The 16,195-nt window shown below is 35.8% G+C and overlaps 2 protein-coding genes across 7 annotated transcripts in view; one reads left to right on the forward strand and one right to left on the reverse strand.

Moving 5' to 3' along the window:
- The window catches only part of phactr2 (phosphatase and actin regulator 2), a 47,568-nt gene extending 37,935 nt beyond the window's left edge, over window positions 1-9,633 (forward strand). For 3 of the 6 annotated variants that reach the window (XM_079843641.1, XM_079843643.1, XM_079843642.1), the window contains exons 10-13: window positions 1,138-1,199; window positions 2,313-2,450; window positions 3,898-3,974; window positions 8,357-9,631. In XM_079843641.1, the coding sequence (XP_079699767.1) occupies window positions 1,138-1,199; window positions 2,313-2,450; window positions 3,898-3,974; window positions 8,357-8,372 (293 nt within the window). In that variant the 3' untranslated portion in view covers window positions 8,373-9,631. Of the gene's footprint in view, window positions 1-1,137; window positions 1,200-2,312; window positions 2,451-3,897; window positions 3,975-8,356 lie in introns of all 6 variants that reach the window. The other 3 variants (XM_079843644.1, XM_079843646.1, XM_079843645.1) reach the window with 1 other exon arrangement.
- Window positions 9,634-14,422: 4,789 nt separating this feature from the next.
- sf3b5 (splicing factor 3b, subunit 5) lies at window positions 14,423-15,751 on the reverse strand. Its single transcript, XM_079843027.1, has 2 exons — window positions 15,638-15,751; window positions 14,423-14,938 (listed from the first exon to the last, which is right to left on the reverse strand). The coding sequence occupies exon 2, from the start codon at window positions 14,920-14,922 to the stop codon at window positions 14,662-14,664; it is 261 nt and encodes an 86-aa protein (XP_079699153.1). The 5' UTR covers window positions 14,923-14,938; window positions 15,638-15,751; the 3' UTR covers window positions 14,423-14,661.
- Between the last annotated feature and the right edge of the window lie 444 nt (window positions 15,752-16,195).

Below are 16,195 nucleotides of genomic sequence, written 5' to 3' on the forward strand. Positions count from 1 at the left end.
TAAATCAGTAGTATCGTTTCCTGAAGGAAAAGTTGAAAAAAGATATTGATAAGTGAAGATATCATGAGTATACGGTCACTTTGAATTGTTAGGTTAACTTAAAAAAATGGATGAATGCATTTAATTGATTTGGAAATCATGACATCAACAACAGCAGCAGGTTTTCGGACTATTTAAAGGGTTAGTTCACCCAAAAAAGAAATTTCTGAGAGCTTTCTGATCCCTCCATAGATAGCAATTTAATTATCAAGTTCAAGGCCCAGAAAGGTAGTAAAAACATCGTTAAAATAGTCCATGTGACTCCAGTGGTTCAACCTTCATTTTACAAAGCAACGAGAATACTTTTTGTGCGTAAAAAACTAACAAAAATAACAACTTTATTCAACAATTTTTCTCGTCTGTGTTAGTCTCCTTTGCAGTTTACGTTGGCCAGCTCCTGTGTCAGCATCACACGCATGCGTCATGGTGCTCATGGTAAGCCGGCGTTCTGGTGTAACTCTGAAGCGCTGCACTGTATTTACTACATCAACAGTGTAGCAGACTGACACAGACGTGAAGAAATTGTTGAATAGTGATTTTTTTTTCTTCTTTTTTTTCTCCGCTTGTTTTTCTCTGGTTGCTTCATTAAAATTAAGGTTGTACCACTGGAGTCATATGGACTATTTTTTACTACCTTTCTGGGCCAAAGGATGAACAAAGATCTTACGGTTTTGGAATGACATGAGGGTGAGAAATGAAATACATCATTTTCATTTTTGGGTGAACTAACCCTTTAAGGTAATAAGTTAGCGTAGGATAAATAAGGAATCCTTATGAAATGCTCATTGTCCCATGGCATATACAGTATTTGGCCAGTGTTACACAAACATATTTTGGACCCATCAGTGACCAATGCTTTCGTTCTAGACTAAGCTGGTTTTCACTGCACTCTGATCACTTGCTGACAAAAAGCACTAAAAATCAACATTGTCGGATACATGTCATTTAGTCTTGAATGACCTTGGTTGTGCTAAAATGGAAAGTTATATTTTCTGTTTTGCAATAATTGTCAAATATTTAATATTTAAAATTCAGAGCAAATATCGGTCATTGGATAGGATGAAAACTAACAAAGTCAACTTTCTTATATCCCTTTAGAGAAAAATGAGGAAGAAGAACAAGAGGCCAAGCAGGAGATTAAAAGAAGACTATCCCGAAAGGTACAACCTTCTGCAATCGACTAGTTTTCTTTGAGACAGTTAAATTCTCATTTGTTCAATCTATCAGAAATATATGGAAACCCTTTTCCACCACATAAGAAATACAATCTTGCTTTGGTAAATCAGAATTATGCCACGTTCTAATTGAGAGAGAATTTTCTGTCACAATTTACATTTTATCTCATAATTTCAACCTTTTTAATCTTATATTTATGAATTAGTTTGTCATAATTTCAATTTATGTGATAATTGTAATTTACCAAAGCATGATTTTTTTCTCATGTGGCAGGTATAATCTTCCATAGAAATTAGATGTCAGATATTGAAAGATTAAAGGTATACTTTTCATGTATTGCTCTAATTTCAAATAACACTTAACCTGTTACTTTAGCATAATGCTGCATGAAGTTATGAATCATCATTAATCAAAATGATCACTGTGACATCATCTAGTAAAAATGGGCGATTGTTGGACATTGCACCATCTGCTGGCCTTACAAGGAATTAAAATAAAAGTAAAATATGAGTGTAGTCTCTCAATACATCACTTGAGCAGGATATCAACTTGACTAAATGGCATTTTACTTGAATTTATTATTTAATATTTTAAGACGTTCCTCTGCTATTGTGAAATTCGATTTAAAGAGTCGATTTGATCATGTCTGCAACCCACTGGCTAACTCTTAATTGCAATGCATGAGGTGTTGTGGGAAGTAAGGAAGAGATTTACATTCCTGACGTATTGTGAAGTGGTGGCCAGTCTAATTAGGGCTTTCTAATTTAGTATGCTTCTAATGCCCTATATTATGGAGAGAATCAGGGCAAAGCATTTAAATGGGTGGATAGACTAGATCTATAAATTGGATCAATGGTCATTTACAAAGATTTCCTCAAAATGGACCTGTTCTCTCTGAAACTGCAATAATGGACAGAGCTTTTTATACAAATGACTGCAGGTATATAATCCACTAAATATTTTCTCTTGTAAAATCAGTCGCATCCACCATTATGTGCTTCATTATCAAAGAGAATTGTTTCACGCACGTAAGGTATTACTAGGAGCATGTTTAACTCCTTTTCGAGGTGACTAAAGGAAATGCTCTGTGTCTGTAGCTCAGCGTCCGGCCCACAGTCGCAGAGCTGGTGGCACGTAGAATTTTGCGGTTCAATGAATATGTGGAGGTCACAGAAGCAAAAGACTATGATCGGCGTGCTGACAAGCCCTGGACCAGGTTGACCCCTGCAGACAAAGTAAGCCATTCCTCTCTCCTACTATTGCTTTAAATTTTGCATGCTGTGCTGCATAGAATTTTAAAGACACATATGCACAATCTGCAATTGTTGGAGCATAATTTTTCCCATTGTAAATAACAGAATTGTTCAGAGGATTAAAAAAGGGTAGATAATGTTTTAGCGCTAAAACAACTAAATTAGTGTTTGTTTGTTTTATTTAACTTATAATCTATTCAATTAAACATTTGAATGTTTCTTTTCTGAATAAATACTTAAGCTAATAGATTTAGACTTACTTAATTTATCACTTATATAGATTTAAAGATCTTTTGGTGACACTTCATAGTAAAGTCTCATTTGTTAATGTATTAACTAACATGAACAATTAATTTGTTACAGTATTTATAAATCTTTGTTAAATATCGTCAGTTATTGTGTTTGTTCATGTTAGCTCATAGTGCACTAATGTTAACAAATACAACTTTTGATTTTAATAATGTATTAGTAAATGGTGAAATTTAGATTAATAAATTCTGTAGAAATATTGTTAATTCTTAGTTCACGTTAACTAAAGTGTTTAACTAATGTTAACTGAAGTGTTACTGATCTTTTAGATGATTTTTACACATTTCAAAGCACAAATGCTTTAATAGTTTTCCCAAAATGGATTATTCTTTTTTTTTTTTAAATTATGTAAATATTTACCCTCATGTTATTCTAAGCCTGTTATCAGCCTGTTTTTGTTGTTGTTTTTGAACAAAGTTTTATGGATTTATAATGCTTTTATAGAGCTTATCGTGTCCTTTTTTGGAATTTTATGGACAAAATCTGCATGGAGAAAATAAATAAATATTGTGTTCCAAAGTAAATTACACATTTTCATTCTATACAAATTCTCCTTTACGATTTAGGAGTAATAAACATGTTACATTTACTACCTGTCTATATTGTTAAATGCATAGTTTATATTATACGGTTGATGGTGCTTAAGATGTTTAAAGATATATAATTTCCTCTCATATAAAATTTGGGGAATATTGCATCAATATTGGAAAATCTTTTGCCAATTCTTTTGAAAATTATTTTGTATGGTCACTGATGCCACCTACTGGGCATGTGACTGGTGCATTAAACTATGGTAATTTAATAAATACTTGTGTGGTCATAAAACAATACATTTACATATTATATAATTATAATGTAAATAGTGTATTTTTTAAATGTACACTACCGATCAAAACATTTTTTTTTTTTTAAAGAAAATAGTTTTATTTGGCATGGGCACATTAAATTGATCAGAAATCACAGTAAAAATATGTATAATGTTTCAAAAGATTTTTATTTCAAATAAATGTTGTTCTTTTGAACTTTCTATTCATCAAAGAATCCTGAAAAGAGTTTTGAAGGAGCACAACTGTTTTCAACATTGATCACATAGTCACTAATGGCTTTTTTCTTGTCACAGGCTGCTATACGTAAAGAACTTAATGAATTTAAAAGCAAAGAAATGGAAGTCCATGAAGAAAGCAAACAGTTTACCAGGTACGTTTGTGTATTACTAGAAGCCTGATCAGAAGGATGAAAGGTTATTGACTATAGTGGTGGGAGATAAAGCATTGAATAGTCATTACAGAAAGTTTCATTAGAAGTCAGTATATTGTTTTATTTCCATAATAATTGAACATCAGCCTTCATCTCAAACTGACTGAGTGTGGACAGAGTGTGGCAATTCCCACAGAAAAGGGTCCTCTTAAAGGCACAATATGGAACATTTTTGGATTAAAAAAAAAAACACACAAGACACATTTTTATATATTTTGTTGACTTGTGTACTTGCGTTATCCCAAATGTTTCCAGTAATGTTTAAATACAGACAAATCGGCTATTTTAACCAGTGTTACAGACCGTGTCATTGCGTCACCTGTCAATGCGTCATATCCATGCTACCCTCCATGGAAACAATAAAGACACTTTAATATATTATGTGTTTTATTAGACAGGTGAGAAACCATTTGGATACCTTTATCGACAGAAAAATATAATTTGTTATGGCTCAACACGATTAGTCTTATTGTTTGAATCTCTTGTTTTCTTGACTTACCGCGAGTTTGTACCATGCCTCAGAGACAACACTATTTTGTCAAGTGGCTAACAGCATATCCAGAAAGAGCTTTATTTGTTGTAACAGTAATACAGCATTTTCTCCACCATAAAATATATTTTAAAATTAACTGCATGCCATGCAACACGATTCATTTAGCTTTTATTAATACGATTTTCTAATATTGATCTGCAGTGTGGTCTCATACCAGCCACAGTAGTAACGTTCTAACTTTCAAAACACTCGATTTGGCCAAGTAAAACAGCGCTGAGTTACCCTACAATGCATGAGTAGTAATTCAGCACTTCATTAGAATGAAATAAAATAATGTGCATTTAAGTGATCAAATGTAACTAACAATGTTCAAGGAAGAAGGAGGCTGATGTTGAACGTACCTTTTATTGTAAAATAAACCTGGACAATGAAAGGAGGCATATAAGCTCAATAAAAACAGCAACAAATATAAATTATCCCAGGCTCCCTGCCCTGCTTTATACCACAGTAATGTTAATAAAACGTTAGCTCTTATGTATTATAAAAACATTAGCTCGTCCATGAGCATGATTTCTGCCTGAGTCTCATCGGATTGCTTTCCATCGGCTGTGGAGTTGAAGACAACAACTCCCATGATTCCATCATCAAGCTATGCCTTTCTTATTGTTTTGAATAAGCAACGGGGAATTTTTAATCACTGGATGTTTTTCCAAGCCTGTATTTTTCTTCTTCTGCCGAACACAAAAGAAAGATATTTTGATGAATGTTGATAACCAAACTGTTACGGTTGCCATTAACTTCCATTGTATGAACTGAAACGGTTTGGTTATCAACATTCTTCAAAATATATTATTTTGTGCTCAAGAAAGAAAGGTTTGAAATGACATCAGGGTGAGTAAATGATTCTCTTTAAGGTCCTAAAGTGTGGTGTGAGTATGATGGGGTAACGCTGAAGTACAGTGAAAAGTCCCGTAATGGGAGGTAGTGCCTCCATAGCACTATGATTGGCTGATTATCATCATAGTCGTTTTGCAGATCACCCTGAATGGGTTCAGGCTTGTGGAAATGGATAGACTAAGAACAGTTACATTATCTGATGTGTTAGCAATGATTCTTGAGATAAGGGACAAAACATGTTTTAAAATGTTACAAAATAAAAACTAACACTACATTATTAAAAAATTTGTATTTTTGTAGACAAAGGTCTCAGATAATGTACCATGGAAGGGAAACATTCTAAATATTTTTTCTAAAGAAATGTATTTATTTAGTCCAGTGGTTCTCAAACTTTTTATACCAAGTACCACCTCAGAAAATATTTGGCTGTCCAAGTACCACCATGATGACCAACTACAGTAGCGTAGTAGGCCTAACTATTCAGCTATAGCTCTGCACAGTTAAAAAACTAGGCAGTTTATTCGTAATAAGAATATTTATTGTTGTCAGACACTTTAACATTGTAAATACGCTGTTTGTACATTAACACTGCACTGTGCTTACATACAGGTAAATAAAATAATTAAATAATCATAAAATTAATATATGTTGTAAAGTTAAATTAAAACTGTACTGTACTTAAATGTAAAACAAAAACTTTACTCAAAGATTAAATTAAAATGTATGTGTTTTAACATTAATTTATTTAGTGTTTCTCTGCGTACCACTTGAGGCAGCCTGAGTACCACTAGTGGTACTTGTACCACACTTTGAGAACCACTGATTTAGTCCATAACTTAATTTGTGTCAACTCCGTCAGACACACTAAAAAGCATGCAAATTTAATGTAATCCATCCAAAAACAATGTAAAGTCTTCAGTTATGTAATACTGGTGTTCAGTAAAGGATCTAAATCATAAAATACATTCTCTGTTTATTTTTTGTTTGTTTTCACACTATTATGAACAACCCGGTTTCTAAATTCCTTAATTATCCTCCCTCCTTTTAATATTAAACATATATTAGCAATGTTCTTAGGTAATTGAGACGCAATATCATGTAGTTCCATTGATGTTTTATTATTTTTTTCAATTTATTGTGTAAAAATGTTAAGACATTTCTTTCAAAATGAACAAAAACCTTCACCTGGTAAAGATTGAGCTGAGGCCAAATATATAGTATATGTAAATAGAATCATGAAACGGCATTAGAAGAATTCCCCATATGCAAAAAACGTATTAAATCACACTATACACAGACTTTTTGTCAACTATCAGACATAAAACCTGACAGAGTTGATGTCTGACAGAGTTGACAAAATTGAATGTTTTTCCACCTTAATCACGTGTTGTACAGTGGAGCAATTTCGTTTTTTTCCTCAGTTGTAGCTGCCTTAATAAACATATCAAAATGGCAAGATTTATCCCACAACTATTTACAGAAACTATTACACTGCGATGACGGAGTTGACATGTTAAATCTGTGACCGCAGAGACTTCAATGTTGTAAAGGGTTAGTTCACCCAAAAATGAAAATTCTGTCATTAATTACTTACCCTCATGTCGTTCGACACCTGTAAGACCTCCGTTCATCTTCAGAACACAAATGAAGATATTTTAGTTGAAATCTGATGGCTCAGAAAGGCCTCCATTGGCACAATGCACTTTACACTCTCAAGACCCATAAAAGGGACTAAAGACGTCGTTACAAAGTCTATCTCACTACAGTGGTTCTACAATAACTTTATAAAGCGACGTGAATAGTTTTTGTGTGCAAAAAAAACCTAAATAACGACTTATATAGTGATGACGATTTCAAAACACTGCATCATGAAGCTTCGAAGCGTTATGAATCAGTGAGTCGAATCAGCGAGCCAAACTGCTGAAATCACGGGACTTTGGGATCCAAACCACTGATTCGACTCGCTGATTCATAACGCTTCGCAGCTTCATGATGCTGTGTTTTGAAATCGGTCATCACTATATAAGTCGTTATTTAGGTTTTTTTTTGCGCACAAAAACTATTCTCGTCGGTTCATAAAGTTATTGTAGAACCACTGTAGTGAGATGGACTTTGTAACGACGTCTTGAGAGTGTAAAGTGCCTTGTTCCAATGGAGGCCTTTCTGAGCCATCGGATTTCAACTAAAATATCTTCATTTGTGTTCCGAAGATGAACGGAGGTCTTACGGGTGTCGAACGACATGAGGGTAAGTAATTAATGACAGAATTTTCATTTTTGGGTGAACTAACCCTTTAAAGCTGCCCATGACACTGCCTGATTTATTCAGAATTATAAAAAAATCCTGATGGAGTTGACGCGAAGTGAGGACACAACTTTTATAACTATTTTGTAATGGAAAATATAATTCAATATTTACTTGTTGTATTGTTTGATATCTTTAAGATTTCTGCCTTTTAATGTAGCTGTGTATTTTTTAATTTGTTGCATTTTTAAGCATTTTGTTTGGCAGTTTTACATTGTGACCTCATGCTGAGGACAGGTTAAATTACATGCGTTTCCAAGTAAAATAATACTAAAGAAATGATTTAAAAGAATAAGCAATAAATGTCCCGAGTATACAAATTTCCCTTAGATGTAACGTTTCAAGTATTTTTATTGTGTTGACATTCTTACTTTTTAACATAAATAGGGTTTTTGCGTGTGGGACATGTTTTGTCCCTTATCTCAAAAATCAGTGTTAGACATATCTAGTGGGACTCTTTATTCGTCAAGTGCCGTGTTAATAGACTTGCTGCTAATAAAAAGACCCTATCAGCTGCTCTTTCCACTGTAGATGCCTCGTTTCCTCTAAATATTGCTCAGATCTGTTCTGTGTCCTGTCTGCTGGCATGGCAGCTAAACTAGCGTCTGCTCTCTCTGTTTTGTGGCAGGTTTCATCGGCCCTGAGGCGGTGCCTGGTGGAGGGGGTGCTGGACGGCCGCTGATACGAGGCTCTCTCTTCCTGTCTCTTCGCCATGCTTCCTGCCGAGAGACTAGCAGACTGGCTCCCTGCGGCAGCCGGCTCTTCTCTGGCACCCGTTGCACTTTGGTTGTTGCTTTCAGCCACTAGGGGGCTACAGCGTGGCTAAAGATGGGCCTGGAATGCAATTATTGACTGAAATGGAGACAGAGAAAGAGAGAGATAGAGAGAGAGGGACCTTCACACCAGATAAAGCAATGCAAGGGTTTTTTTTCTTCTTCATATCAGTAATGTTTTGCACACACTAAGGACAAGACTTACACTCTTTTAATTTAAAGTGTCCCTGATGTTTTCTAAAGGCGCAGCACAACTGTGTGAAACATTTGAGCGCGTGCAGTGACTCATCAGTTGCTTACGTCGTTGCTGCGTGCAGCTCTGAAGATTGTTTTTTGTTGTTGTATATATTACATATTTCTTGCTGTATTCGTGCAGAGTTCAGTAATATCTATGAATATCCATGCATGTGAAAAAACATTTTATAAGACTCGTGTATCTGGTTGATTGTACATTACATGGATGTTGAGGTCCATTGTGGTGTCCAGGTTTATTACTGCCATTATTCCTCTGTATCCAGATTAATACCGCCCTCAGTATAATAGAATGTAATCAGATTTATGTTGTGCCTTTACAGTGTTGTTTGTTTTCCTCGAAGTCTGATTACTTGATATACATGTGGTCATGTTGTAACATATCTTATATATACAGTAACTGCTGTTCAGGTATAGACTCTCATCAAATGTTTATGACATAATCCATGTTTATTTACCTTGCATTTTAGTTTCCCCCTAAATATTATCAGTTATTTGTTCCAAAAATTTCAGGTAGTGTCTCATTGATTTGGCTTTTAGGTTTTATTGAATACAGTGGTGCCGAACATATACAACATGTGGCAAGCAATATAATGTAGTGAAACAATAGTTTTAACTCAAACTTGGAAAGGGCTTCTAGTCCATTATTTTAGTCCATTATAGAATGTGTCAGTATTGCATTATTGCACATTTTGGTGCTCTATATAATATCTGATTGTATGTCAAATACAGAATTTGCTGGACGCTCTTATGTCCAGCTTTTATTTTGTCTGTTTTTTTTGTAGTTAGAAATTGGGGAATCTTTTAAATTATTTCAAATCAATTGTACAGTCTGTGTCTGTGTATGATATATGTGAATACATTCAGTATATTGCAGTATATTGGCTTGATTTCTTTCACTGAGGAGCATTTAAAGGGGTAAGAAAACACATTAGCGCGTACTAACATTCTAGATGTTTTATTTAGTTGAGTTAGATCTTGGTTGATAAGCTCTCGCGTTTACATAAGAGGAATCGCCTCAGTCACTACTAGACAATTTTAGATCACATTTATCTTGATTTCATTTAATCATGATAGAACCAATTTACTAAATAAAATGGATTAGTGTAGTGTACCCATGAAATTCTTCCATCTGCACTGTATAGAGAGATATATTCATGTTTAAAATGTCTGTATATTTTCATGCTTTAAAACAGTATACAAAATAAGCAAAATCTTACAGAAGATCTAGGGTCCTATTTTCATTCTTTTTAATTAAGCTGTCTTCTGTGTTGGAATCATTTTTGAGAATTGTGTGGTGGTTCTTTAACCACATACTAAATTTAACACAAAATGACCAAGATGTAATGGAGATAATTGATCTTCGTATATGTGTCTTTTATTTATATATAATATAAACTTGACTTTATAATGCGTTATAATATTAAAAGTCATTATAGAAAAATAATGATCCAATCATAGACTCTTAAGCATTTGCCTATTTAAATCCAAACAGCTACTTTTTTGGGGGGGCTGGGCTGTGTGTGTGTGTGTGTGTGTGTGTGTGTGTGTGTGTGTGTGTGTGTGTGTGTGTGTGTGTGTGTGTGTGTGTGTGTGTGTGTGTGTGTGTGTGTGTGTGTGTGTGTGTGTGTGTGTGTGTGTGTGTGTGTGTGTGTGTGTGTGTGTGTGTGTGTGTGTGTGTGTGTGTGTGTGTGTGTGTGTGTGTGTGTGTGTGTGTGTGTGTGTGTGTGTGTGTGTGTGTGTATATATACACTATATTGCCAAAAGTATTGGGACACCCCTCCAAATCATTGAATTCAGGTTCCAATCACTTCCATGGCCAAATGTGTATAAAATCAAGCACATAGGCATGCAGACTGCTTCTACAAACACTTGGAAAAGAATGGGTCGCTCTCAGTACGGTGTTAGGTTGCCACCTGTGCAATAAGTCCATTCGTGAAATTTGCTCACTACTAAATATTCTACGGTCAACTGTTAGTGGTATTTTAACAATTTGGGAACAACAGCCACGTAAAATCACAGAGCGGGGTCAGCGCATGCTGAGGCACACAGTGCACAGAAGTCGCCAACTTTCGGCAGAGTCAATAGCTACAGACCTCCAAACTTCATGTGGCCTTCAGATTAGCTCAAGAACAGTGTGTAGAGAGCTTCATGGAATTGGTTTCCATGGCCGAGCAGCTGCATCCAAGCCTTATATCACCAAGTGCAATGCAAAGCTTCGGATGCACTGGTGTAAAGCTAGAGCAGTTGAGACATGTTCTCTGGAGTGACAAATCACGCTTCTCTGTCTGGCAATCGGATGGACGAGTCTGGGTTTGGCGGTTACCAGGAGAACGATATTGCCTGTCTGCATTGTGCCAAGTGTAAAGTTTGGTGGAGGGGGATTATGGTGTGGGGTGGTTTTTCAGGGGTTGGGCTTGGCCTCTTAGTTCCAATGAAAGAAACTCTTAATGCTTCAGCATGCATACCAAGACATTTTGGACAATTTCATGATCCCAACTTTGTGGGAACATTTTGGGGATGGCCTCTTCCTGTTCCAACATGACTGCGCGCCAGTGCACAAAGCCAGGCCCATAAAGACATGGATGAGCGAGTTTGGTGTGGAGGAACTTGACTGGCCTGTACAACCCAATAGAACACCTTTGTGATGAATTAGGGCGGAGACTGCGAGTCAGGCCTTCTCGTCCAGCATCATCAACGAAATATGACCTCACAAATGCGCTTCTAGAAGAATGGTCAAAAATTCCCATAAACACACTCCTAAACCTTGTGGAAAGCCTTCCCAGAAGAGTTGAAGCTGTTATAGCTGCAAAGGGTGGGCCAACTACATATTAAACCATACGGATTAAGAATGGGATGCCATTAAAGTTGATGTGCATGTAAAGGCACTTTTGGCAAAACTTTTGGCAATATAGTGTGTGTATGAAAATCTAATATCTCTATGACATTTAAATGATCTCAGATTGCTGTTGCCTTATTTTGTGCTTAATGAAGATAATGGGTTGAGAAACCAAACATTATAAGTGCATTTGTTATGCAAAATGTTTGGGCAGCGAATGAATGGAAACGAGGACATCTGGTCGGTTTTATTTCATGGTGCAGTCAACTGTAAAATCAATGAGCATTCTAGTAAAACAAAATGAAATCCTAACAAAATAAGCAGCTTTCATTATAATCTTTGATTATTTATTAAGCGTAGAGAGCATACATATCATTTGTACATAGCTTTTGTAAGATTGTATCATTCGTATTGTATAATTGAGAAACAATCAGGCTACTTATTGACATTTTATGCTGTACTACTAAATTATTCAGAGCATATAAAAAAAGGTTAATAGTGAATATGTGTTCCCCATACTAAAGTGTTACCAAAATTTGTATGTGAAGAATGAAGATGCATTGTAAAATAAGCTACTTTATTGTACAAATAAAGCCATTATAATGCATCTTTACTGGTTAGATTCCTACAGTAGGAGACATTATCCTGCAGAAGCCAGATTGTCAATATTAAGTCAAAACGATTGTATTAACATGCCATTATTGTAAATGATCAATCAGGTGCTAGCTATTGTAAATACTGGATGTTTTCCAGGAAAACTTTGTGCGTAAGAGGACTTAAGAAGTCAGCTGTGCTCTTGAACTGTTTTCCCAGTGACGCACTGCACAGTCATGCATTGTGTATCATTGTGCATGTGTATGCGCTCTAACTGTGGATCTGTAATGATCCACCTCCTACAAATCATCCTTCTTTCAAGCATGTTAAAAGTACAGTAAATTACATATACAACAGATAATCTATTCTTGTAAGAGGAAATAAAACTGCCAAACACACGCAGAGCAAATATTGTACATGTCGGCTGGTCACACCTTTCCCATCAAGCCCTTTTGGCGCTGTCGTCATTGGCGCCAAGTGCACTCCATTTGATTTCATGCTTGTTTTAACTTGTTTTTCTTCTCTAGTTGCTTGTGCCTCTAATCAGATGGTACCGGCATCTGTTCTCACATTTTCAATCATAGATATGCTTATGTACTCATAGATTTTTTTGTAAATGTAAACCTATGATCTTATATTGAATTACAGCATGACAGACAGATTTTCAAATGAATTGTGCATAAATGATTCACTGGAGCAAAATGACCTTTAATCTATAAGCACATTAGGCTCTAGCTCTTAGCTAGCATGTGACAGCTCTTCCTCTGCTCATATGAATGGCTTTCCGCTGGAAATTATGGCTGTTTGAGATTTTACCATTAGGGATGTAGGTGATGGCTTTATGGTTGACTAAATGTAGCAATAGCCACGTCCTTAAACGCATGCTGTCAAGGTTAACGTCAACCATTGAAGGACATTAAATGTTTGCTCAATGGCCTTTTTGTGTTGTCAGCCCAGGTGCTATTTTCTCAGAGCAACTGTATGTTTAAAAGAAGAGCTCAATCTGTTAGTGTAGAAGGGTAATGACTGGCTGTAAGGGTTGTTTGTTACAGCCCTCAACCCCACACACAAATGTAAAAAAACTGACCATCTGCTCAACTTCAGCACTTTTTATACACAACTCCTTTTGTGGCATCTTTCTGGGCTCTTCAACAGCTTAATTCAGCATTATTCCTCATGTTAAAATAAAAATAGCTGGTCTTCTTCAGCATGAGCACAACCGGTGATCTGCTGTGCCAGTATGTTATTCCTGATCCTGACACTGCAGAAACGACTCTGTTGTAAGAATATCTCAAACTGTGGAGCCAGCTGGCGAGGATTTGCCCTGCTATGCTAGTGGCAACCGCTGACTGTCACGCTCAAAGACTGCAAATCTCTTATCAGTGAAGTTATGGTCATGCCAACTTTCCTCTGCACTGATTCATTGGAAAAACACTCCTTTTTATGCATTCGCTGGATTTGCTTGTAAACGAGCAATATACCCAAGTGAATCGAAGCAACTTTCCATACTTTTTACTCTCATACTTAGTGTATATGTAAATAGATCTGATTTCCCATTGAGAGTGAATTAACTTATTATACCAACCTTACAATGTACTTGCTATACACTCTAAAAAATGCTGGGTTAAAAATAACCCAAGTTGGGTTGAAAATGGACTAACCCAGCAATTGGGTTGTTTTAAGCAAACAGTTAACCCAACCGCTGGGTTAAAACAACCCAATTGCTGGGTTAGTCCATTTTCAACCCAACTTGGGTTATTTTTAACCCAGCATTTTTTTAGAGTGTATATAATACAGGTTAAGTATTCACACAAAAATAATAATAAAAACCTCACCCAGGCTGCATTTATTTGATCAAAAATATAGTAAAACTAATATAATTTTTTTCTTAAATAATGTTCCTATTTTAAAATGTAATTTATTCCTGTGATGACAAAGCTGAATTCTCAGCATCATTTGTCTTCAGTGTCACATGATCCTTCAGAAATCATTCTATTATGTTGATTTGCTGCTCAGGAAACATTTATTATTATTAATGTTGAAACAGTTGTGCTGCTTGATATTATTGTGAAAACTGATCTATTTTTTCCCCCAGGATTTCTTGAGGAAATAGAAAATGTAAAAAATAGACATCTTTTGTAAAACTATAATTGTTTACCTTTATCCTTGCTGAATAAAACAAAGAAGTAATTTCTTTTGTAATAATAAAAAATATTAAAACAATTCAATCAATGAATATGTGAGGATATCAACTTTATTTTCTTAAGACACAGTTCAACAACCTATACAAAATATAACAAAAAAAAATATCTAAAAAAAAAAGAGAAAAAAAAAGGATGATTTAAAGAGCACCCACAACCCCCATGTGTCCAGGGTCTCTCTCTATATAGGTATGATCTCTCAGCGCATATCTCAATGAACATATCAGGGGCACAGCCTTATAAAAGATCCAGTAGGGATTCAGTCACAATGGCCCTAAGCATCTTCAGGTTTGTCAGCTGGCGGGCCACATGGCTGCAGCATCTTCTCCATCAGGTTAAAGCGGACCCGAGCCTTGCTCTCGTTCTCAGAGACGGCGAAGTAATTGAGAAGGTCGAAATGGCCCATGTATGAGCAGTATGAGTCTCTGTGCTGGTTAACTAGCCATTCCCATTTGCTGGTGTCTGCGTGGCCCGTGCCGATGTACTTCGACTGCAGATGCTCCAGCTGACTGTGGATGTTGTAACGGTCTGTCATCTTCGATTAGAAAAATCTGACACAAAGAAACAACAACATTTAATAATAACTTAAACCCCTTCAGAGGTATAACAAATTATGAATTGCTATTCTTCAACTCAAATAATATATTTTATGGTTCTCTCCAAAATACAGATTTGTTTTCAAAACTGCCAATTTACTAAAGATGCGAGTTAATTTTTACATATTAAGTCAAGTTTCGGAAAAATATTCGTAATATCTTCCCACAGAAATTAGGCACTCACTCACTGTTCCTATACAAAAACAAGTGAGGCGGGGACAAATGCTGCCTTCACGTGCTCTCGGTATTATCGTAAATACGAGCGTCCTATGTAAAAATTGCAAATAAACGCCCTCACATTTTGACACTTAACGTTAAATGCAATGAGTTCGTAATCACGACTTCAGAAGTCGGAATTATCAAATTTCCGATAACACGTGAAGGCAGCATAATAACAACTACAGATCGTGTGCTCGGGAAAGATAAATATAAATAGCTTACATCATGAATAGTTGATCGGAAAAGCAAAAGTTATTCAGTCTTGTCGTAAAGCAAATCAGAAAAACAAACGGAAACCATCAGCTTGTAAGTTACTACGTTTGCTGTTACGTTACGCTAATGTAGCTGAACGGATTACATCATTTAAATCAAATGTCTCCTTAAACCACAATACTATCGTTGGTTGTTGTTTGCAAACACTATTATTGTACTTACCTAAAAACGGAGAAAGATGTGAGAAAGTGATTGAATTGATCCTTTAAAAGTACTCGTTCAGTTAGCTCAGTTGCAGTGCAAAGAAAACAGGCAGGAGCGGAAGGAGTTACTCAGATATCTGTCGGTGTGGAAAATACTGCCGCAGACAAGAGTTCCGCTCTGATGAACCGCTGGCGTGGTAAGTCCGAAGGGGATTATTATGATAACGACTGGCTGATTGTCAGCCTTATTACACAGCCACATGGACATGAAATATTGATTTAGGCTTAAATTATATTATTATCTAACTTGGCTCTCGTAAAGACTCCACTAGGGGAAACAAATGGTCACTGTGCAGGAAACCAGTCAGCCTAGCAACAGTTCAACAATAATAACAATATAAATTTTCATTCATTCAAATCAGGTTACTTCTTCTGTAGATTAGTTATCTAGCATAATTAGGTTATGATGTAACACATGTTATATTTTTTTCATGTTGTTTACGTTTTGTTGCTTTCAAGGGATAGTTCACCCAAAAATGAAAATTCTGTCATCATTTACTCACCCTCAAGTTGTTCC

Source organism: Gobio gobio (assembly GCF_949357685.1).
Source record: "Gobio gobio genome assembly, chromosome: 18".
NCBI classification, from domain to species: domain Eukaryota; kingdom Metazoa; phylum Chordata; class Actinopteri; order Cypriniformes; family Gobionidae; genus Gobio; species Gobio gobio.

What these genes read in the sequence shown, in the direction of transcription:
- sf3b5 (XM_079843027.1), bottom strand. Translation starts at nt 14,922, where the DNA reads ATGACAGACCGTTACAACATCCACAGTCAGCTGGAGCATCTGCAGTCG.